The sequence below is a fragment of the Podarcis vaucheri genome, assembly GCF_965113315.1.
Source record: "Podarcis vaucheri genome assembly, chromosome: 15".
NCBI lineage: Eukaryota > Metazoa > Chordata > Lepidosauria > Squamata > Lacertidae > Podarcis > Podarcis vaucheri.
In genome coordinates this window covers 37,749,058-37,772,487 of record NC_138753.1, presented here as the reverse complement: position 1 = coordinate 37,772,487, position 23,430 = coordinate 37,749,058, and the positions used below count along the sequence as shown (strand labels likewise).

Genomic DNA, 23,430 nt, shown 5'->3' with positions numbered 1-23,430 from the left:
TTCTGTGTTTGTCCGCCTGCACCTTGTATGCGTGTTTGGCCAGCTCCAGGTGCCGCCGCAGCTGATCGTGAACCTCTTGCAACTCCGACGCGAACGCATCTGCTGTCTGCGGCTCCCCCTCCACCAGTCTTTCCAGTCCTGGGAAGGTTCTGGGGTGCCTCCCGTTGTTGGCGAAGAACGGCGTGACCCCCGTGGACACGTGCTTCGTGTTGTTGTAGGCGAACTCGGCGAGCGGCAGGTAATCCACCCACGTCGCAGGCTGTTGATTCGCATAGCATCTCAGGTACTGCTGCATGATGGCATTGACCCGCTCCGCTTGCCCGTTGGTCTGCGGGTGTCTCGCCGACGCCAGGTTGATCTTGACGTTTAGGAAGCCCATCAGCTTCTGCCAGAAGTTCGAGATGAACTGCCGCCCGCGGTCGGACAGAATAGACCGTGGCAGACCGTGAACCTTGAACACGTGGTCTATGAACAGTTTGGCGGTTTGTTCCGCCGTGGCCACCTTCGCACACGGGATGAAATGCGCCATCTTGGAGAACAAGTCCACCACCACCAGCACGGCCGTCTTGCCCCTCGAGCTGGGCAGATCCGTGACGAAGTCCAGGGCGACTCTCTCCCATGGCTCGACCGGAGTTTGCAGCGGTTCCAACAGTCCGGCCGGCGGTCTGTGCACTGGTTTGGCCCTCTGGCAGGTGTCGCACCTCGCCACGTAGTCCGCGACCTCCCCTCTCATTCCGGGCCACCAGAAATCCCTGGCGACTAATTCCACCGTCTTCTCCTTGCCAAAGTGCCCGGCAGTGGGCGCGTCGTGCAGCTGATGCAGTACCTTGGCGCGAAGTTCGTCTCCCGGCACGTAGATGGCCCCTTTGCGGATGAGCAATCCATCTCTCAGCTGGAACCCGTCGGTCGCTGCCGTGCCCCTTTGCATCTCTGCCATCTTTGCTTGCGCGAAGGAGTCATTCTGCAACGCTCGTCGCACCGCCTCCAGGTCCACTGTCGCCGCCGCGCACGCCCACACTGTTGGCGCGAAGATGTGCATGGCGGCCGCTGGCGTGGCGTCCTCCAGATACTATGGCTTACGGGATAGCGCGTCCGCCATGATGTTGGTGTCCCCCGGGACATACTCTATTCGGAAGTCGAAATTCGCAAAGAACTCAGCCCAACGTATCTGCCTCTGGTTCAGGAACTGTGCCGTGCGCCAGTGCTCCAGATTCTTGTGGTCCGTGCAGACCTGCACCGTGTGCTTGGCTCCAATCAGGAAGTGCCTCCATGCTTTGAACGCTGCATGAATAGCCAGCAACTCCCTGTCCCAGATGGTGTAATTCTGTTCGGACTTGCTGAGCTTCCTGGAGTAAAACGCTCCGGGCCTCCAAACCCCCTGCGGGTCCTTCTGCAGCAGGACTGCTCCGACGGCCCTGTCCGAGGCGTCTGTTTCAACTCTCATCGGCCTGCTAGGATCGACATGAAGCAGCTGTTCCTCCGAGGCGAAAAGACGCTTGAGTGCCTGAAAGGACTGCTCCGCCTGCGCTGTCCAGATGAACTTCTTTTTCTTGGAACTGAGCGTGTCTGTAATGGCTGCAGTCTGCATAGCGAAGCCTTTGATGAACTTGCGATAGAAGTTCGCGAAGCCGACAAATCGTTGGACCTCCTTCCGGTTGCGTGGGCTTTTCCAATCCAACACCGCTCGAACCTTGGCGCTGTCCATGGCGAGCCCCTTGTCAGACAACCTGTATCCCAGGAAATCCACCTCCGTCACGTCGAATTGGCACTTCTCCAGCTTGGCGTAAAGCCTATGTTGCTGGAGCCTGCTCAGCACTTCCCTGACGTGTCTGTCATGCTCCTGCTGCGATTCCGAAAAGATCAGGATGTCATCCAAGAAACAGACGCACGTCTTGTAGAGGAGCCCCGCCAACACGTGATGCATGAAAGCTTGAAAAACGTGGGAGCCATTTTGCAATCCAAAAGGCATAACTCTATATTCGTAGGTGCCCAGGGGTGTGAACATGGCTGTCTTCCACTCATCTCCTTCCCGCATGCGAATCAGGTTGTACGCCCCTCGCAGGTCCAACTTGGTGAACACGCTGCCCTTGCGTACTTTCGCGAGGAGGTCGTCGATTCGGGGCATGGGGAAGTCCGACGGCTTGGTGACACTGTTCAAAATGCGGTAGTCCACCACGAGCCTTTTCTGGGGCGTGTCTCGCTTCTTCACAAAGAATACAGGACTGCCCCCCGCTGCCTGGGACTCTCGGATGAAACCGCGTTTCAAATTATGATCAATGAACTCCTTGAGTTCCTGCAGTTCGTCTTCAGACATGGAATACAGCTTCCCTTTGGGCAGCGCCGCCCCCGGCAGCAGGTCAATCTTGCAGTCATATGGTCTGTGGGGGGGTAGCTTGTCTGCCTCCTTCTCGCAGAAAACCTCCAAAAATTCTGCGTACTTGTGGGGAATCGCTTGCAGCGTGCCGAGCAGCAGCTGTGACTCCTCTTGCTCCCCTTCTTGCTGGGGCATGATGCAGTGTTCAGCACAAAAGGAAGAGCCGAAGGTCAGCTGCCTCTGGTACCAAGCCAGCGTCGGGCTGTGCCTGTCCAGCCAACTCATGCCCAATACGATAGGCGTGTCTGAGAGTTGAGTGACGTTGAAGCTGATAATCTCCTTGTGATTTCCAAGCCGCAGCACCATAGGTGGCGTCTGCTTCACCACTTGCCCCCCTAACAGCTCCCTGCCATCCACCGTGACAACCTGCAGTGGCAGCGCGGCAGGCAGCAACTGTATAGCGTGCCGGTCGACAAAGTCCTGCCCTATGAAGTCTGCATTGCTTCCCGAGTCGACGGTGATTGGCACGTCCATGGTGATTCCATTGGGTAGCTGGAGCGATGCGGTGAGCCTCACTACTGGCTTGGGCGGGAGGGGGTCCATGGGCGGTAAAATCTCTGGGGACTGCTTCACTGACACGTCTGGCTGGGCCCCAGTGCCTCCTCTTCCAGCCAGACATCGTCGTTTCCCTGCTGTGGTTCTCCTTGCTGCGTTGCTGCAGTCACCATTGCTGAGGCTGCAGTGTGCTTGTGGAGCCTCCGGGGACACTCTTTCGCCAAATGGCCTGGATCCTCGCAGATGTAACACTTCCTGTTCCCTCTAGGAGGCTTCGCTTTCACTGCTGCCGGTGCTAGGGCTCTGGCTGCTGACTGAGCCCTTGCACTCCCAACCTCCATCGGTTCCACCCCTCCCCCTGTTGGGGGCGTGGATTGCGCACCCGCTGCTTCTCTGGGAAGGAAGGAGGAGCCCCTGGCTGGTTCGCGCCCGCTGCGCCCTTCGTCCCTGCTCCACGGACGTTCTTCCAGCCGCACTCCCACCGCCAGCGCCCTCTGAACGATCTCCTGCGTGGTCCGGGGTCTCTCCCCCCTCGCAATCTCATCTTTCACCGAGCTGTTCAAGCCCTCCCAAAAAAGGTCTCTGACGGGAGCCGAATCTCTGTCCCATTCCAGGGCACTGACCAAAGCGAAAAAGCGGGCATGATATTGCCGTACGCTGGCCCTCCCTTGTCTTAGTCCGTGCACCTCCCTTCGGGCAAGATCCACGTCAATGCTTGATAAAAAACAGCCATCCATCGCTTTAATAAAGGCGTCCGCATTTTGGAGCGCAGGATCCTTATCCCTCCACAAATTGCGCAGCCATGCTTTAGCGTCTCCATGCAAATGGGACATGATGAACCCCACTTTCTCTTGTTCATCTCTAAAGTCTTTGTGCAGTAGTTGTAGTGCACACATTACGTCTGCTCTAAAATTGGGGTACTGTTGCAAATTCCCATCGAAGTGCGAGACCAGACTGCCTGTGCGTCTCCCCAACCCAATCCCCTCTGATTTGGGTGTCTGTTGCCCCTGCTTCGTAAGCACGTCCAACCTGACCTGGAGATCCCTGTAGGCGGCCGCTGCGTCCTCCTCTCTCTTCCTGGACGCCACCGCCTCGGCAGTCAGTCGTGAAACCGCGTCTCTGAGTTCCGTTATTTGCTGTTCGGCCGTCATATTGTCTACCGTTCGTGAGCTTTCTTGTAGGCACCCGCTTTCCCTCCTCTCCGCGAGGTCGTGGATGTCCACAATTTGAAGAGAAGGAGCTTACTGTCAGGGTTACTTCCAGATCCTAGCTCACAGAGGATCACGCTAGCCAGCGGTTGTTGATTAAAAGTCTTTATTGAGTTACAGTCTCCATTCTTGAGCTGCTGCGTGCAACCCTACGCCTTATGCTTAGGTCGGCGAAGCTCCTTCTGAGTCTCCGCCCCTTGCGCACCAACTTAATATCCTAGCCCTGCTCCACCTTTTCCGCCTGACAGTTCTCCTCTGGGTCCCTCTGCCCCCCTGGGTCTCTCCCTTCCGGGATTCTTCTGACGCTGACCCCCCCTGACTCCCCTGTCTCCTTGCACCGGGCTTTAGGACCTGGCTCTCTTTCCGGGCTGCCTACTGCGCCACCTTCCTGTGCATTTGAACTTGGCGCGCGCGCCCAACCTTCCACTTTCCGTCTAACCGTCACTTCGCTCCCCGATGAAGGTGTGGCCACTCCTGACTCGTGCCCTCCCTCCTGTTGTGAGCTGCCAGCGCTAGTTCCCAGGCGCTCTTCCTCTTCCCTACTCTCTGGCGGTGACGTAGGTCCCGATCTCCAACTGCTCCCCTCTGAGTCCCCTCTGGCTCTTTCTTCCTGGGGTGTCCCCCTAGTCTCCCCCCTTGCCCTTGCCACTGGTGCTCCTCTTTGTGAATCTTCTGATTCACTGGACAGACTCGGAGATCTCGGGTCGTCGTCGTCACTCATCCTTTCTTCTGCCTCCTCCCCCTCGCTCTCTGTTTCCTCCCTTGCCCTCGCCTCTGCTCCTGAACCCCTGACAGCTACATACTCCTGCTCATCGGTGTGAGTCATTTGGATCAACACAGCTGTCTTGCCTGCCTTTTTTTAAAAAATATTTATTTACTTTTGTTTAGGGAGTGGCTATGAGGGCTGTCATAAATAGGCTCCTGCACTTTCAAAATTTGCCACCGCACACTGTCTTCAGACTATTCCTTGGACACAATCTGTCTGCTAAGCAAACTCATCGTATACCCTACCTTGCAGATGATGAATTGCTCATTCAGAAAATGTGTTTTTGTAGAAATTTCACTATGGCATTCCGGCTGTATGCTACTGTTGGTAACTTATCCACTGGTTTATTGATGGGGTGAATCCTGCTCCATGGCAGACCATCAACAGGGTTACCCATAGCCCAGACAAAGAGAGGAGGCGGTAAATCTGGAGTGATGACTTCTGGAGCAGAATGTAAGAAGAGTCGAGCAGGATCAGGCCAGAAGCCTATCTAGTTCAATGTCCTTTTCTCATGATGGCCAACAGGATGGGTATGGGAAGCTCACTAAGTAATCGAATTATTATTTGGTACCAGTAGTGCCAATTCTGCCAATCAAAGTAATCGAAGGGGCACATGTGGGGCAAGGCGATCTCACAGGTAGACTGGCCCCATTTCTTAAGGACCCTCCCCACTTGTGACTTTCAGCAACTGGTACCTCTCTGACGGTGGAGGTACAACATGATCATAATGAACAATAGACCTTGATAGCCTGGTCCTCTGTGGAAGTAGGGTGAGAAGTTGGCCTATTAGACCAAGAACTTTTATTGTTTCTTCAGACAGTTTCACAGGGCATCCATGGATCAGTCTCTGACTACAAACTTGATTCTGGTTTGATGAAGCATTGTCAAAGAAGAAAGGAAGTCTCTGTTGGAATTTTGGATGAGCAGGGGTGCAGGGGTTTTGTGTCTGCTTTGTTTGTTTGCCTGCTTGTTTTCTTTTTCTTCCCCCACCTGGGGGGGGGACACCTCCTGATTTGACTCTCAAAAAGCCAAATGTTTGCACTGAAGCTTCGAAAAAGAATGATAGAAGAAGATCAATACATGTTCCATTCCCCAGCCTCTGGCTTTTCTACTTAGCTGGATATCCCCTCCCCCGCCCCCCTTTTTATTTCCTTCTCTTTTCCTGAGCAGTAACTGTCTTGAGAGCAGGATCCAGGGCTGATCTGATTCAGGGTTGTTAGGTAGCAATAAATGAGAACTCTCGGCAAACCAAACATTGTTGCAACATCGAAGAGATTTTGTTCCTAGGAAGCTGTAGCCAGTTATCTTGTATTACAGCAAGATTCTCCATAGTACAATACTTAGAGCTGTGCTCTATCTGTGGGCTTTAGGCTGCTGAACGGAAAATAATATACTGCAACTGACTTTCAGGATTGGTGTGTTGTGCGACAAGCACACAGAGTGCAATGAGATTGAGTGTTTGTATGGGGAGGGAGGCTCGGTTAATTTCATTGTACACAGGTTGTACATTGACAATAAAGGTATTATTATATGATGATGATGATGAACAAGCTTGCTTGGCTAAACCTTTTGCACGGCAGTGGCCACGACTGCTGAAAGCTTGCCTTTTGCGGAGCATTTTAGATTTTAAAGCTTGTTAGGCACATAGAATTAAAAGCTTAGGTACAGGGCTAAACAGGGACGTGGGTGGCGCTGTGGTCTAAACCTCAGAGCCCAGAGCTTGCCGATCAGAAGGTTGACCGTTCAAATCCCCGTGATAGAGTGAGCTCCCATTGCTCGGTCCCTGCTCCTGCGAAGTAGATAAATAGGTACTGCTCTGGCGGGAAGGTAAACAGCATTTCTGTGTGCTGCTTTGGTTTGCCAGAAGTGGCTTAGTCATGCTGGGCACATGACCTGGAAGCTGTACGCCGGCTCCCTTGGCCAGTAAAGCGAGATGAGCATTGCAACCCCAGAGTCGTCCGCAACTGGACCTAACGATCAGGGGTCCCTTTACCTTTTTGCAGGGCTAAATATGTTAGGTGATTATTATTTTATTATTTTTTTAAGGGAAGGGTTGCATTTCCTAATGCAGGTGTGGAATTCCTTTCTCTACTTAAGGGCCACATTCCCTTCTGGGCTATCTTCCAGGGACCACATGAGAGTGATGGGCAGGAAAAGTGGGTGGAGTAACAAATGCATTTTCTTTTTACCTTTCTGCAGTAAGTTTGATACTAAACACACACACACTACTCTATTTTAGAAGTTTTAAATTTTTAAAAAAGAATATGGGCACAGAGGACATGTGCAACCCACAGATTACTTTCTAAGTCCTTTTTTAAAAACTTTGTGTTTCTAGGTGGAAAGCTAAGCATTTTCCATTAAAATCCACTTTGAAACAAAACAGGACAGTTCTGTCCTCCTTGAGATTTGGAATGGACAAGACATCAATGGGTCTGCCTATCCCTAGTTGTGAGGCATCAGAATTGCAGTTGGGAAGCATCTTCCAGGCAAAGAAGTATTTTTATGGGGAAGGGCTCAGTGGTAGAATATCTGCTTGGTATGTAGACGGTCCCAGGTTCAGTCTCCAATGTTTCCTGAATATTCCCAGTCTGGAATCCTGGAATCCTGGAAAGCTGCTACCAGCAGGGCCGTCTTACCCATAGGCACTAGGAGTGCGGGGCACCCGGGCGCCAGGCTCTCAGAGGCGCCAGGCTGAGAGTCCAGGTCCCAAGAGTTGAGTCCAGGGAAAAGCCCGCCCGTTGTTCAGAGCGCCGCAGTGGACTCTTCTGCTGCGGGCAGCTCTGCGCCACGAATTCAGCGGCGACCAAGCCAGCAAGACACTGAGGTGGCCGGCAGGCTCCTCCCCCTTGTGCACTTGGGACTGGGCAACCTGGGTGGATCTTTGCACCCCTGCACCACGTATGCTTAGGACAGCCCTGGCTGCCAGTCAGTGTAGACAGTACTGAGGTAGATGGCCCAATGGCCTGACTCAGTATAAGGCAGCTTGAGACTGGTTCGACCCACCAAACTAGCCAATGTACCCCGTTGTACCCTCGCAAAGCATGAATTTTGCATCACAGCCAAGGTTTTATCTGGCGCTGGTATACTTCTGCGTGTTCCTTGGCTCTGACTCAGCTCCTGGTTCATCTCTGACTGCTGCCTATGACTCAGTCCTGACACACAGACATCCTGCAGTGTCTCGTTATTTCACAAGCCACATGCACAAGCAGGCCCTAATCAAGCCTGGTTCTAGACAAGATCTGTTTACATCGCATAGGTAGAATTCAAAAGTTGTTTTGCCTTGCCCTTCCTGCTGATAAATGTCTAGTTGCGTGGGAAACTCAGGCTCTGGCTTATCTACTGCTTTGTCATTTAAAAGTATTTATAAGCTGCTTAATAGCTCAGTTATTGTAATTTGAATAGCCACCAATTCGGTATTTAGATTGCATTGGGGTGGTTGACCCCAATGAGTCTTTACCAACCTGCCAACAGGTGGGGATATAGGTGCACCAAAAGGGGTTGCTCATCCTGCAAAGCATCTGTATGGGGTTAACCTAAGTCAGGGGTCTGCAACCTTTAAGACAAAAAGAGCCACTTGGACCTGTTTCCGAAGAAAAAACAACAACTGGGAGCCGCAAAACCATTGCGACATTTAAAAGAAATATATCTCCGGAGCCACGATCTGACAGCGGGCGGGAAGGTGATGTCGGGACGGTGCGTGACTAATGCACGCACCGCCCCCATGCGACGTCACAGCCAGTACAGTGCCCGCCACAGTGGGGAGTGTCAGGGCGCACAATGCGCCTCCTCCCCTCGCTAGTATCCGCCCCGGAGCCGCGGCAAAGGTGTAAAAGAGCCACATGTGGCTCCGGAGCCGCGGGTTGCAGACCCCTGACCTAAGTGCACTGTAACTTGTAAAGAACAGATGCAGTGACGAGTTATGGCAGAGCCCTTTGAAATTATGTTCATGTTGAAGTCATGCAAATCCCAACTTACTTTTTCAGTGTACCAAATAAGTAATAAGTGCCCCCACGCCACAAATATTGTAAGGCTTTGCTGCCTTTATAAGCCATGGAACAAATCAGCATGCATGTTCTACTGCTGACCACTCTTGCTGTTTCCTTTATTGTCAATCTTTGCTAAATACCATGTCTCTGTAGGCTTTAGTAAATCCATGTATTAAAGGTACAAAGGTATTAGGGATTTGTGTGGACATCAAATCTCCAGCTCCCATCAACATCTTAAGTAATTTCAAAAAGAAATCCTAATGCAAGAGCAGGAGGGGGGCTCTGCTCTCCTGATTAAGAGCACACAGACGAGGCCCATCTGATTGTGTTTTCCCATCTGAATAATGAATGCGATTTCCATGCTAATAATCGCTTGTGTGATGCTCTTATGCAACCTACAGCGAGTTAACCCTTGGGTAGGGCTCGCCTTTCACTGCCATAGTTTTGCATTGCTCTAATCTGCTCACATAAAACTGAGCGTTAGCATAAAGCCAGGAGCCTCTGGCTGTGCAGCCAAGCAAAGATGTGACTGACGTGAAAAGACGGAGGCTGCAATCATGTGCCCACTTAACTTTAAGAAGAAAGCTCCACTGAACTCCACAGGACTCTATTCTGGGCATTTCTTACAGCTCTGGCCAATCCAGGGGGTTCATGCTGCCTGCCAATCATAGGTGCTGATGAGGTTGTAAATAGGGATGGACAAATCGGTCAGTTTCAGTTCTCATTTCTTTTTCAATCTTAAGATCTACTGTGCTCATTTCTGCATCAGTTTGCATATATATATATATATATATATATATATATATATATATATATATATAATTTAAAGGTGCTGATAAAAAAATTAGTGCTCAGTTTTTCTAATGTACAATGTTTTGCAAGTCTAATATAATCTATGTCTTTTTATTACACCTTTTTGTATACATTACTTAGTATTCAGAGGAGTGCAAATTTCAAAAGATAGCTGCATTTTAGCTTTTTGTATTGTTTTGAGAAGAGTGAATGAGATTGTTTCATATTGTGAACGGAAACCAAATTTCTTCCCATCCCAAGTTCAAAATACTCTTTCCAGCTATGCATGCACAGCACTATGGGGGAATATCCAATGCATTCATTTTGTTAGTGCAAGGATTTACACTTGCACAACAAACTCCACCTCTATCCTTCTCCACCCTCTGCATGTGCTCGGCACCCACCCCAAATGTGCTGCAGAGGGTTGGGGAAAATGTTAGAAGACACAGGGAACTATGGTTTGTTCCTGGATTGCTCCAAAAACAAACTATAGTTATCTGTATTCAGGTGTAATGCAGAAATGTGGAATATTTAAGAATGCAAACCTGAAAATAGCACAGTTTAATTTTCTTATTTATAGAATAAAAGCTTTCAATCGCTTTGTAATCACACAAGAGGAGGAGAGGGAGAACATGTCAGCCTAGGTGTTATGCATATACCAGGAAACCATAGGTTCCAGTGACATCCAAGCCAGCCCCCATTTTAATCTCTCTCCAGTGTTCCTGACATGGAACAAGTATGCAATGTGTTCTGTGTTCTTAGGGAGGAATTACAGTTCTGGCTCCCACACTACAAGAAGTAGCAACAGCCACCAACTTTGTTAACTTGAGGGAAGGACCTTAGCTCAATGGAAGAGTATCTGTTTTGCATGCACAAGGTTCCGGGTTCAACGCCCAGCATCTCCAGGTAGGGCCAGGAGAGAACCTTGTCTGAAATCCTGGACAGCTGCCACCAGTCAGCGTAGACCAGGGGTCTGCAACCCATGGCTCCGGAGCCGCACGTGGCTCTTTTACACCTTTGCCGCGGCTCCGGGGTGGATACTAGCGAGGGGAGGAGGCGCATTGTGCGCCCCGACACTGCCTACTGTGGCGGGCGCTGTACTGGCTGTGACGTCGCATGGGGGCGGTGTGTGCGTTAGTCACGCACCGTCCCGACGTCACCTTCCCACCCGCCCGTTACATTGTAAGGGGCATGTACGCTGGTCACTGCATTGAAAGGGGGCGTGTACCCTGGTCACTGTTTTGAAGGGGAGTGAAGAACACACACACAAAAAAAGGTAACTTGTTAATTTAATGTTTATTTCTATGAGGAGGAGTAATTCTGAGGGGTCAAACAAAGAAATAATAAAAAAGTGACAAAAAAGTTATTTTTATAATGACGAGTTTTGCGGCTCCCAGTTTTTTTTCCTTCGGAAACGGGTCCAAGTGGCTCTTTTTGTCTTAAAGGTTGCAGACCCCTGGCGTAGACTATGCTGAGTTGGATTGGTCCTGTTTTCAGACTTCCCATAGGCAACTTGTTGGCCACTGTGGCTTGTATCCTACTAAATACCCATCAGAGTTAGCTGTGTCCATTAATTTCAATTAGTCCAGTCTGAATATGGCTAAAACTGGATATAACCTTATAGGAACAGGTTGCTGAAGTCGGTGGGCCATTGGCCTGAATCAGCAGGTTCTTCATATGTTCTTAGGGGTGCCAAAAATATCTGCATGTTCATGCTGTTGTTTTTATTAGATTCCTACAATATACAGTCATACCTTGGTTGATGAACACCTTAGCAGTTGAACGTTTTGGCTCCTGAACGTCGCAAACCCGAAAGTGAGTGTTCCGGTTTGCGAACGTTCTTTTGGAAGCTGAATGTCCAACAGGGCTTCCGCGGCTTCCAATTGGCTGCAGCCAGCTCCTGCAGCCAATCAAAAGCTGCACCTTGGAAGTCGAACATTTTGGAAGTCAAATGTCTGGCGGGGCTTTGGTGGCTTCTGATTGGCTGCAGCAAGCTCCTGCTGCCAATCAGAAGCTGCGCCTTGGAAGTCAAACATTTTGGAAGTCGAACGGACTTCCAGAACAGATTCCATTCGGCTTCCAAGGTACAACTGTATAACAACACAATACACATATAAAGTAAAATACTACACCCTAACCCCAAAGATGGAGTTTAGGCAATACATCCAAATAACAGTAAGTTCCTATCCCAGACAACCATTTGTATAGAAGGTGATAAACAGTTTGTGCTCACAGGAAAAAAAATGGTAATGTCCATCTCCAGTTGCTGGTCTGCTTGCAAATGTGATCCCTGTTTTCTGTTTTCTTCAGAGAACATTCTGAGCTCACAAACAAGATCTAGATCCTTGTTCACCTTTTATGGCAAGTGGTGCATTACCTTCCGGTTTTTATACTTGGAAATGTGCACATTGCTCTAAAGAACATTTCTAGGCAAGTAAGATATTAGTTTTCTTACGACCAAAAAACCTTTCCTTGCTTGCTCTCAGGTACTTCCCAAGGCATATTTTCTACAATAATACGCTGTTTGGTTTTATAGGGCTGTATAAATGGTAAAAAGCTACCAAATCGCAGTCCATAAAACCTGAAAAATTTAGAATGTAGCACTTTGCTAATGGCATATCCGGCACCTGCTATAACATGGCTAATGCTGTTTATTTCCATAAGAGGGTGTTTAATTCAGTTTTTAAAGAAATCTTATTTTAATTTAAAATGTGTCTTCCATAGTGCAAAGAATTAACATCATTCAAACTATCTTCTTCTAAAAGAAGGAAACTTGGTTTTTTAAGGGGGAGTTTTTAATTATATTTCCATTTTGTTTAAAATTCGTAAAGATTTGTTGCTTCTGCTGCTATCAGGGCTTTGAAAAATGACAAACGCTGCATTTGTGTTTCTTTCTAACTCTCTCGCCTCTTCTTTTCATTACTGTCATAAAAAGAATTAGAGGACCCACTACGTGAGCGCGTGGGGCATAAAACACAAAACACTTTCTGAAAGGTAATTTCCCAAGAATGCAAACGAAAACAACAGCACACAATATGTTTGATTGTTGGGTCTTGTCATTCATTGCGGCATTACACTCTTTCCCCGAAGCTACGAATAGCCTCCATCTTGAAAAATGACGGATATAAACATGAAAAGTGCTAATAATTTGCAAGCAGAAATGTTTCAGAGCCCCACTTGATGCTAAACAATTTTGTCAAACACACACACACACAATGTTTTATTTTCTTTATCGTTCAAGGGCTGCTGTGGTGATGTCAACCAGGAAGTGGCTTAATTTAATTCGAGAGGAAATGCGTCGCCCTCCCCAAAATGATACAGATTTGCATAACATTGGCATCTGCTCATTTGTGCATGTATGCAAATTTAGAAACGATAACTGTGATTTAAATAGAGTTACAACACATGCCACCATAGTGGGGAAGGCTTAGGCCAGGTAACCCATGTGTGCCTGTTCGGTCTGCTGCCCAGGTGCTGCTAAATGTTGGATGAGCAACTTGATGGTTGCTTCCCCTTCTTAGGGTTTTGTATTTTCATATTGAACTTGTGGGCGAGACAGCCTTTCAGACAGAGGACTCCTTCAGATAAAGGACTATACTTGGCACAGTGGGGCATATGGCCACACTACACACCAGCGTGTTTGGGAAGAAATTGATAGGCCGATTGTTGCCTGTATATTTTTAAAGGTGCACATCACATGGTATCTGTGCTGGTTCCAGAGTTATGTCTTTATTTTCTTTTGTGGTGAGAGGGATGGACCTTTGTCCAGATGCTATTAGCTAGCTCTCCCACCTGCTTCACCTGAGCCACTTCACCTGAGTGGGTGCATTTTCTTCTTGCTACTGTTGCTCTGCCTCTGCTCTCTTACGCACACATACTTTCCACAGAGAGAGCAAGATTGCCAGAACATCCATCATTTTAATCTGCCTAGCGCCTACCAGATTCTGTTTTGGGCCTGCCTTGAGTGCCCCAGACACCACCCAAATGGGATATATATATATAGCACTAAGCAAATCATATCTGAGCTTCTTTTCCACTGAAATTCTACTCTGCAATGCTCTTAATGAAATGGCAAATCTGCACGGATCATGGTGGTGATGATGTAAAAGATGCTTTAGATAACAAGAAGCCCTTGGGGTTCTGGATGAACTATAATGCCCCATTGGGCCCTTTCTAATATTCTATGATTAGGTGATTACATTTTTTGTGAATATTCCACCCTTTTTTCACGGGCTATTAAACTGCATAAGTACAAGTCGAAATGTACAACTTTGACATCGCTCAAGGCACCAATGGAAGTAGGGAGTTCTTTTCTCGCATAAAATGTTTTAATGCCTTTTGTTCCTTCTAATGCATGGATTTAATAAAGCCTACAGGGATGTAATATTTACTGTCGGTTGACATGTCATAAATGGGTGAACTGCATCATTTTAACAATACATTAAGGAGTGTGTGAGTGCAATTTAAATCATATGAAATGTCCCTGCAGCTCCATCTTAAAAAATGCATGCACGTGTTTACGTTAAAGCAAAAGTACTTTAAGAGAGCATTGACTGCCTTCTTTACCAAAGACTAACTTAATTGTGATCCAGTGGGCAAAATGCAGTGTGACAGTGGCAAAACTGTTTCGTGTGTCTGTCCTGCTCCCATGCAACCAGTGCAGATAAATGCTTCTTTGCTGTTTTTATGAGTAAATCTCTGAACTTGTCTGTCAGTCAAAGTGACGTATGTAGGGCGGGAGAGGCAAAGATCTGGTCCACCTGCTCTAACCTCACCCACTAGCTTACCGAGCAGTTGTTTTGAGTGGTGCTTTCACATTATGTTTGATCATGTTAATTCTAGAAGGGCTAGTGACTTAAATGATAGCTTTAATGGGCCTGGAACAGCAAAATCCCTCAGCAGCTCTGATACCTTCGACACGCTTAATTGCATTGACCTATAGTTGTCTGTGGGTTGACTCACCACCTTTGGTTGTTGCATATGTTTAATTAGTTCCTACTTATGTCACACTTGTAGGCTGGATTATATTCTCTTCAGGCAACTGGACTCTGCTGCAGGCTCATTCTAGCTTTTCGTGCAAAGGGTTGTCTCTATTTTCTCCCGTGAAATGTTGGAGCAATTTTTATATGAAGCCACTGCTCCGTTCTGTAAAATGGGAATGCCTGTCAGAGTCTTGGTGGATGTTGATACTTGTCAAGGGATGGTTAGCTGCTTGTGCTTAAAATTGTGCCCCTTCAGAGTTTGTGCGACCCCACAAACCTCTGTGTGTGACAGAGCTCCTCAGACATGTCTGCTCTAGTCACTAGTAGAGTCTGACAGTGGCTGTCTGCGGAAGCGCTTCCAGCAAAGAAGTTCCTTAACGGAAACACGTCTCCTGGACTCACGACGTGGCAGCTTCCGGCGCAGCATGGGTCTCCCTGCAGTTGCTTCTGACACCTCCCCGCTATTTTCGCTCGAAGTGTCTCTCACCCCTTTCTCTCCCCTGCTGCTTCCTGCCTGGGCTGCTGCGTCTCTCTCAGCATTACTGAGATCCTCCTCCAGAGACCCCGCGCTCCCCCTGCTGGTCCCTGCTTTGGCTGTTGACTCTCTCCCAGTCTCTGGGAGCCTTACCACTTCCCTTTCCTCCGATGTCAGTTCCCTGACATCCACCTCCCCTCCAGGGCCCCCCTCTCCCCCGCCCCTACTTTCTCCTCTGGGCGGTGAGGAGCTGAAACCCCTAAAAGAATCCTCTTCATCTTCAGACGTCTCGAACAATTCCCTCCATCGGTCTTCGTTCCGACTCGCTGAATCCTCCTCCACCTCGGAATCAGCGAACCCCTCCAACTCTTCTTCGTCGTCGGTGGTGGCGAAGTATTCCCTCCGGAACCTCGCCACTGGCTGGGGTTTTCTAGGGAATCTCTGATGAAAAGTTTCAATCAAAACCTCGTCATCTACCTCCTCTGCCCTGACCCAGGTGTTTTCCGACTCCGGCTCCCCTTCCCACATTACCAAATACTCTACTTGCTCTCCCCTCCACCTGGAATCGAGAATCTCCGCTACATGGTAGCTGTGTTCTTTTTCTTCCATAGCTGGTCCCCTATTGACCCTCCCCTCTCTGTCCCCTATATACGGTGACAGCAATGATCTGTGGAACACTGGGTGCAACTTCATGTGGTTCGGTAACCGGAGTCTGAAAGCCACTGGGTTGACCTGTTGCGTGACTTCAAATGGGCCCAGTCTTTTGGGTCTTAACTTCTTACAACCTCCTTTAAATGGTAACCCTTGGGTGGACAGCCACACCTGGTCCCCCACCCTAATGCTTTCCCCTTCCCTTCTGGTTTTGTCTGCCTGCCTCTTATATTCCTCCTTCGCCCTGTTTAAATTAAGTTGGAGCTGGCGATGGATCGCTTCCATTTCTTCAACGAACTGTTCTGCGGCAGGAACGCTCCAGTTCTCCCCCTCCCCCCCTGGGAAGGCTCGGGGATGACACCCGTGATTGGCCAAAAAAGGGCTCATCCCCGTGGACACGTTCTCTGCATTGTTATAGGCAAATTCTGCCAACGCCAGCTTCTCCACCCAATCATTCTCTCTGTCATTCACATAACACCTCAAATATTGCTGGAGGACACCATTAGCTCTTTCCGCCTGCCCATTGGTTTCTGGATGACGGGCAGTGGAAAAATTTACCTCTACATGCAATAAGCTCATGAGCTTCCTCCAGAACCTGGAAGTAAATTGTTTCCCTCGGTCCGAAACCACCCTCAAGGGGGCACCATGCAACCTAAACACATTTTCCACAAACAATTTAGCGGTTTCTTCTGCTGTGACCGCAGGTGAGCAGGCTATAAAGTGGGCCATCTTGGTTAACAGGTCTACCACAACCATAATGGCTGTCTTCCCTTTGGACCTGGGCAGATCAGTCATGAAATCTATTGCCACTGCCTCCCATGGTCTTTCCGGCGTGGGTAGTGGTTCTAATAAACCTGCCGGTGCCCGCCTCTCCCCCTTGGCTCGTTGACATCGGTCACACCCTCTCACATATTCACGCACATCTTCCCTGACCTTGGGCCACCAGAATTCCCTGGTAACCAGCCACATGGTTTTGTGTTGCCCAAAATGCCCTGCTGTGGGGCTATCGTGCAGTTGCTTGAGTACCTTTTCCCTCAATTCCCCTTCAGGTATGTATAACGCTCCCTTGTAGTACAACGCCCCGTTTCTCTCCTCAAAACCCCCGGGTTTGTCTCCCTCCCTCCTGAGACCCCTGAGTTTGTCCTGGGCGTATTCATCCTGCACCGTTCCCTCTACCAGTTCCCTTTGCCCCACCAAAGCCGCCCCACACACCCAGCGGTCCTCGGGAATAACATGGGTCTCTTCGGGTGCACCCTCTCCCTCCAAATATTCAGGTTTGCGTGAGAGAGCGTCCGCCCTAACGTTCTCCGGGCCTGGTACGTAACAAATCTCAAAGTTAAATTTGGAGAACTCCTGGGCCCATCTCAACTGCCTTTGGTTGAGCACTCGCGCAGTTCTCCAATACTCTAGATTCTTATGGTCCGTGCACACTTGCACCTTCTGTTGTGCACCAATTAGTAGATGCCTCCATCTCCGGAAGGCCTCATAAATCGCAAGAAGTTCCCGGTCGTGCACCGTGTAGTTTCTCTCAGATTTGTTCAGCTTTCGCGAAAAGAAGGCACACGGTCGCCACTCTGACCCCTCCTTCCCCGGCTGCAGAAGAAGCACCGCCCCTATGGCTCTGTCCGAAGCGTCTGTTTCGACCCTCAGCTTTTTTTGTAAATCCACATGTAGAAGTTGTTCGTCAGAGGCGAAGGCCCTTTTCAGTTCCTCAAACGCTCGCTCCGCCTCCCCCGTCCAAACAAACTTCTTTTTGCTGCTGAGACAGTCCGTGATGGGCGCCGTCAGGTGGGCGAAGTTTCGTATGAACTTACGATAAAAGTTTCCAAACCCTAGGAACCTCTGCACATCCTTCTTGGTCTTGGGTGTTTTCCATTCCAGCACCGCTTGAACCTTGCCGGGGTCCATGGCCAACCCCTTGTCTGACAAGCGGTACCCCAGGAATTCCACCTCCTTGGTATGAAACTGACACTTCTCCAGTTTCACCCACAGCCTGTTGGCTTGCAGCCTGCTCAACACTTCTCTGACGTCTCTCACATGTTGCTCCTCATTCTCCGAATACACCAACACGTCATCTAAGAAGGCCACGCAATTCTTGTAGAGCAAAGGCCCCAGTACATGGTTCATAAAGGCTTGAAAACACGCGGAGCCTGTTTGTAATCCAAAAGGCATAACGAGGTATTCAAATGCCCCCAAAGGGGTGAACATGGTGGTCTTCCATTCATCCCCTTTCCTTATACGTATCAGGTTGTACGCCCCCCTTAGGTCCAGCTTTGTAAAAATCTTTCCTTTTCGCACCCTGGTCAAAATATCATCAATCCTGGGCATAGGAAAAGCCGCCGGCTCTGTCACTGCATTTAGGGCCCGAAAGTCACATACCAGCCTCGGCTTGTCCGTGTTTTTTTTATCCACAAAAAACACTGGGCTACCCCCCGCTGCCTTGGACTCTCTGATGAAGCCTCTCTTCAGGTTCTTGTCAATGAACGCTCGCAACTCCTGCATCTCCCTGTCTGACATGGCATACAACTTGCCTACAGGAAGCTGTGCTCCAGGGAGTAAATTGATCTGGCAATCAAAGGGCCTATGCGGGGGTAGTTGGTCCGCTTCCTTCTCGCTGAACACGTCGCTGAGATCAGCATACTGTGGTGGCACCTTCCCCTTCTCCATCACTTCCGTCCCTGCTAGGGTGGCTTGGGCCCCTGCTGACCCCTTTTCCGCCCTGCAGTGTTCTAAGCAGTGTGCGGAACCGAAGGAAACCACTCTTTGATGCCAGCCCACCAGCGGATCATGTAGGGCTAGCCAGCTCATTCCCAAAATAATGGGAGCGCCTCCCAAGGTGGCCACATTAAACGCTATCAGTTCTGTGTGCCTTGCCACCCTCATTATCATTGGGACGGTCTGCAAGCTGACGCCTCCTCCCAACAGTTCCCTGCCATCAATCGTGGTCACCTGCAGGGGGTTGCTTAAAGGGATAGTCTGTATCTGGTGTTCAGCAGCAAACTCCTTGCTCATGAAATTGCAGGAGCTGCCTGAGTCCAACAGCGCCTTTATTTTTAGGGGGTGTCCATTTTGCAGCTCTAGCGACACTTCAATCACTAGAGCAGGTCGAGGAGCTTCTGGCACTGGCACTTGGGGAAGGGGCACTTTCACTGCTCTTTGGCCTGGCTGCAGTGCCCTGCTGGCAACCAGGCGTTGGCTTTTACCTGCTCCGTTTCTCCCTGCTCTTCCCCCTCAACAGCTCCCACCATCCCTTGCCATTCCTTCCTCTGGGGGCAGACTCTGGCAAAGTGGCCTGGCTGTTGGCAGAGATAGCATTTCCGGGCTCCCTTTCCCTCCTTCTTCGCCCCCTCACTGGGCTTTGAAACTGCGCGCGCGCGGGCTGTTCCGATTTCCATCGGCTCTGCCGGCGGGAAAGCTGGCTCAGGAATGTCTGGAATGCGTAACTCCTTCCAACGTTCCCCTCTCCCTTCCCGCCTCTCCAAGGCTCTTGCCTCCTGGCGCGCTCCAATGGTCAGCGCAGATTTGGTCAGCTGATCCATAGACCCCGCCCTGGGGCTCCTGGCCAGCTCGTCTTTCACAGCTGAAGAAAGACCTTCTTCAAATAGCATCTGAATGGGTGCCGCCGATAAATCCCACCCCAATCTGTGAATCAGCATGGTAAATTCAGTCCAGTACTCACGGACAGATCTGCTTCCCTGCTTGCAAGCCATTAGCTGTCTGCGTACCAACCCTTCCTCAATATCGCTGGAAAACATGATATCCATTGCACGAAAGAATTTCATAGTGTCCTTTAGGATATCGTTGTGCGTTGCCATCAGGGGTCGAACCCAGTCCCGCGCCCCCTTCTCAAGATGCCCAATTACGAACGCAACTCGCGATTCCTCATCAGGGAACTCATCAAACTGCACATTCAGAGCATATTGCATCTCAGTCCTAAAGGCATGGTAATCCTTGGGGTCCCCCCCAAACTTCTGCACCAATCCTGGTACCTTTCTGGGGAACTGAGTGGTTCTCCCCTTTTTGTCAGCATCCTGAGCCCTTCTCTCCTCGAGCCTCGCCGTCTGCAGCGCAAGTTGGACCTCCAGAGCTTGATACCTTTCTTCCAAGCTTGGACCAGCTCCAACCCCTGCGTCTCCGGTTCCGACTGGGTTGCTCATGATGCTTTCTCCTGCACAGGCAGCGTACAGAGACTGTCAGACTGCTGTCAAGGGATGGTTAGCTGCTTGTGCTTAAAATTGTGCCCCTTCAGAGTTTGTGCGACCCCACAAACCTCTGTGTGTGACAGAGCTCCTCAGACATGTCTGCTCTAGTCACTAGTAGAGTCTGACAGTGGCTGTCTGCGGAAGCGCTTCCAGCAAAGAAGTTCCTTAACGGAAACACGTCTCCTGGACTCACGACGTGGCAGCTTCCGGCGCAGCATGGGTCTCCCTGCAGTTGCTTCTGACACCTCCCCGCTATTTTCGCTCGAAGTGTCTCTCACCCCTTTCTCTCCCCTGCTGCTTCCTGCCTGGGCTGCTGCGTCTCTCTCAGCATTACTGAGATCCTCCTCCAGAGACCCCGCGCTCCCCCTGCTGGTCCCTGCTTTGGCTGTTGACTCTCTCCCAGTCTCTGGGAGCCTTACCACTTCCCTTTCCTCCGATGTCAGTTCCCTGACAATACTATATCAATGTTTTTCATTTTAGTGAATATTTCACATCAGTAATGATGCATATTTTATTCTTAATATGATAATTCTGTCATGTGCGCAGCAAACTTGCTTTCTTGCATTCCCCTTGGGCTAGAATTTCACTCTCTTCCTTTGTGCTACATGTCTTTAATTAAGATTAAATTTGCACCCTTGGATGGCTGTAGGTCAGCCTTCCCCAAGCTGGTGCTTTCCAGATGCTTTAGACTACAAGTCCCATCATCCCTGAGCACTGGGTGCGCTGATTCAGGCTGGTGGACATTCTAGACAAAAAACACCTGGAAATCACCAGCTTGGGGAAGTCTGCTGCAAATTCTTCTGAGTTGTGAGCACACTCACTGAACTGCCAATTCATAGATGTGCTCGATGTGCCCCCATTGTCTCCATTCACTAGTTAGTTAGTTAAATCATCATCATAATCATCTTTCCTTTCTTAAATGGAACTGAAAGTACCATGCATGCTTCCTATTCAGTCATGGACCAGATCCATCCTGCTGAGGTTCAGCAAGGTCGCTGCATCATTTGCTTTCAGACCCTTGTCATGTTAACTGCTGCTGCTGCTGGCCAGATGTATCACGGATGTTGTAAACAACAACACCCAGGTCCAAGCATCCTATTTGGGCCACGATCTGTATTTGACCAGGATTCCTTTATGTGTGACATTTCCTTTCTTTTTCATTTGCAGGCAATGACAATGGCGAAACCCTCCCAGAGTCCATCCCGTCTGCTCCTGGGACGCTGCCCCATTTTCTGCAAGAGCCAGACGATGCGTATATAATCAAAAGCAACCCTATTGTGTTGCGCTGCCGAGCTGTGCCTGCCATGCAGATCTTCTTCAAGTGCAATGGGGAGTGGGTGCACCAAAATGAGCATGTCTCTGAGGAGAGCATGGACGAAAGTACAGGTAAGGAAGAAATTCCGTGTGGCACTGAATGAATTATCTGCTCCAAACACATCGGTCATTATACTTGTTCACTTGCATCTCAGGTCTATGGATGGCTTTCTCCATTTTCCATTCCCCTGCCCCCCAGTCTTTGGGCCATATTTGCACTACACATTTAAAGCAGTATTCTGTCACTTTAAACAGCTTCCCCCAAAGAATCCTGGGTTTTGTAGTTTGCTAAGGGTGCTGAGAGTTTTTAGTAAATAGTTATTCTCCTCACAAAGTTCCAATTCCTATAGTTCCCTACAAAGAGGGGGTGATTGTTAAACTATAGGACCCTGGAAGTTGTGGTTCTGTTAGGTTATCAGTAAGGCTACCAATGGCTCCTCAGTCACGATGGATGTGTAAGACTTTCCCTATCAAATGCAGTATGCCTCTGAATACCTGGTGCTGGGAATCACAGCTATAGTATTCAGGTCCTGCCTTTGGGCATCTGTCTGGCCACTGTGAGATCAGGAGGCTGGACTAATTGGGCCTTTGGCTGGCTCCAGGCGGACTCTTCTGATGTTCTTTCATGAGGGAGTTATAATCAGTGGCAGAGCTTCTGTGGTGGAGAGCAGGTGGAGAGCAGGCAGGGCGAGGCCGGCGCGCATCCCAGGGGCGGGGTGCATCACCCGCAGGGACGTGGCGCCCGGCATGGGCAGGGGGGCAGCCACAATGGCATCCTACTGGGATCGCGCTGCCAGGGGCAGTGTGCTCCCCCCGCACTCCTCTTCCTCCGCCAGTGGTTACAATGCCTGACTTTGGTTAAGATAAAACTCTCTTTTGGCATTCAAAGTGAACGTGTGAAGAGGGGTGTCAGGGAACTGCCATCGGAGCTGGAAGTGGAGGGAAGGCTCCAAAGGGATGGCGGAGAGGGTCCCAGTAGGGAGAGAGGGAGCCCGTCTGCTGGGGAAGGAAATCAGCGTAACACCAGTAGAGAAGGGGGGCAGATGGGGGAATCGGGGAGGAGGCTCCAAGACTCCTCGCCGGAGACCAGCGGAGAGAGTACGGGTACTCCACTGCCCACACCCTCCCTCCACAGAAGACATCCGTGCAGGGAGAGTAGGAGGAGACTTGGCGTCAAGGAACTTTTGTGCTGGAAGAAGTTTAAGAAACGCCCACTGACAGATTCTGCCAGCGACTGAGACAGTCACGATGCTGGAGGCTGTTCAGTCAGAAAGGGTTAACCAGGTAACCTCGCCAGGAGTGGCGGCCACTTACACACGAGCAACCCCTAAACCCATTGCAAGGGGCTTCTGTTTTCAGCTGACCATATGTTATGTACTGAGAACAATAGGATCCAAATTGCAGCAGTCTGATTAGTCCTAGAACAATAGGATTCAGAATGCAGCAGTCTGATTGGTCCTAGAACAATGCAGCAGTATGATTGGTTGGCAGGAACCACCCAATCCTGCTCCAGATAGAAGTGAATCCACAACCTGATTGGCTTACAGTAGAATTCCGGAATTAGCCAATCATGTGCAGCCCATTGTGTAAATAATGTATATAAAGCAGATACTGTGAGGGGACTTTCATTCATTCCTCCTCACCACTATGAGCTGAATAAAGAGCATGAAATCACTTTGCGACTCTGAGTATATTTCACCATAGTTGTCATTGTCCATGCAAACACACAGAGAAGCCCCCTTCAGACCCACCTTCTCAAGAAGGGAAGGGAAGGATGGTATACACATGGTGGCAGAGGTGCCAGCTTACGAGAGTGATTTGGGGGGCAATGGAGTGCATTCGATGTCCCGACATCGTGCGTGGGATGTCAGGATGTTGGGAGGAGCTGCATGACTTCAGTGGCTGGTTGCTGCTTCTCCTTCTCTTCCTGGTTCTGCCACCAGCAGAAGGCTGCTCCAACTCTCCCTCCCCTCTGCAGCAGGTAGAGGAGGCGAAGGAGCCTCTGTGCTACTTGGACATTGGAGGGGCCCGACCCCCAAAACATAAGGTGGGGGCCAAAAGGGCTTGACCCCCTTGAGCTGGCACTTCTGCATGATGGGGACATTAAGGGTGGGACCAAGACTCATTCATATGTCCTGCATCCTTATCTCCTCTATGTCACTTGTTTGCCCAAATAGGTCTTGTG

At 49.8% G+C, this 23,430-nt stretch overlaps 1 protein-coding gene across 3 annotated transcripts in view; it reads left to right on the top strand.

Moving 5' to 3' along the window:
* Positions 1-23,430, top strand: part of UNC5D (unc-5 netrin receptor D) — a 451,316-nt gene that overhangs the window by 191,631 nt on the left and 236,255 nt on the right. For all 3 annotated transcript variants that reach the window (XM_082200306.1, XM_082200305.1, XM_082200304.1), the window contains exon 2: positions 21,099-21,317. In XM_082200306.1, coding sequence (XP_082056432.1) covers positions 21,099-21,317 — 219 coding nt within the window. The remainder of the gene's footprint in view (positions 1-21,098; positions 21,318-23,430) is intronic.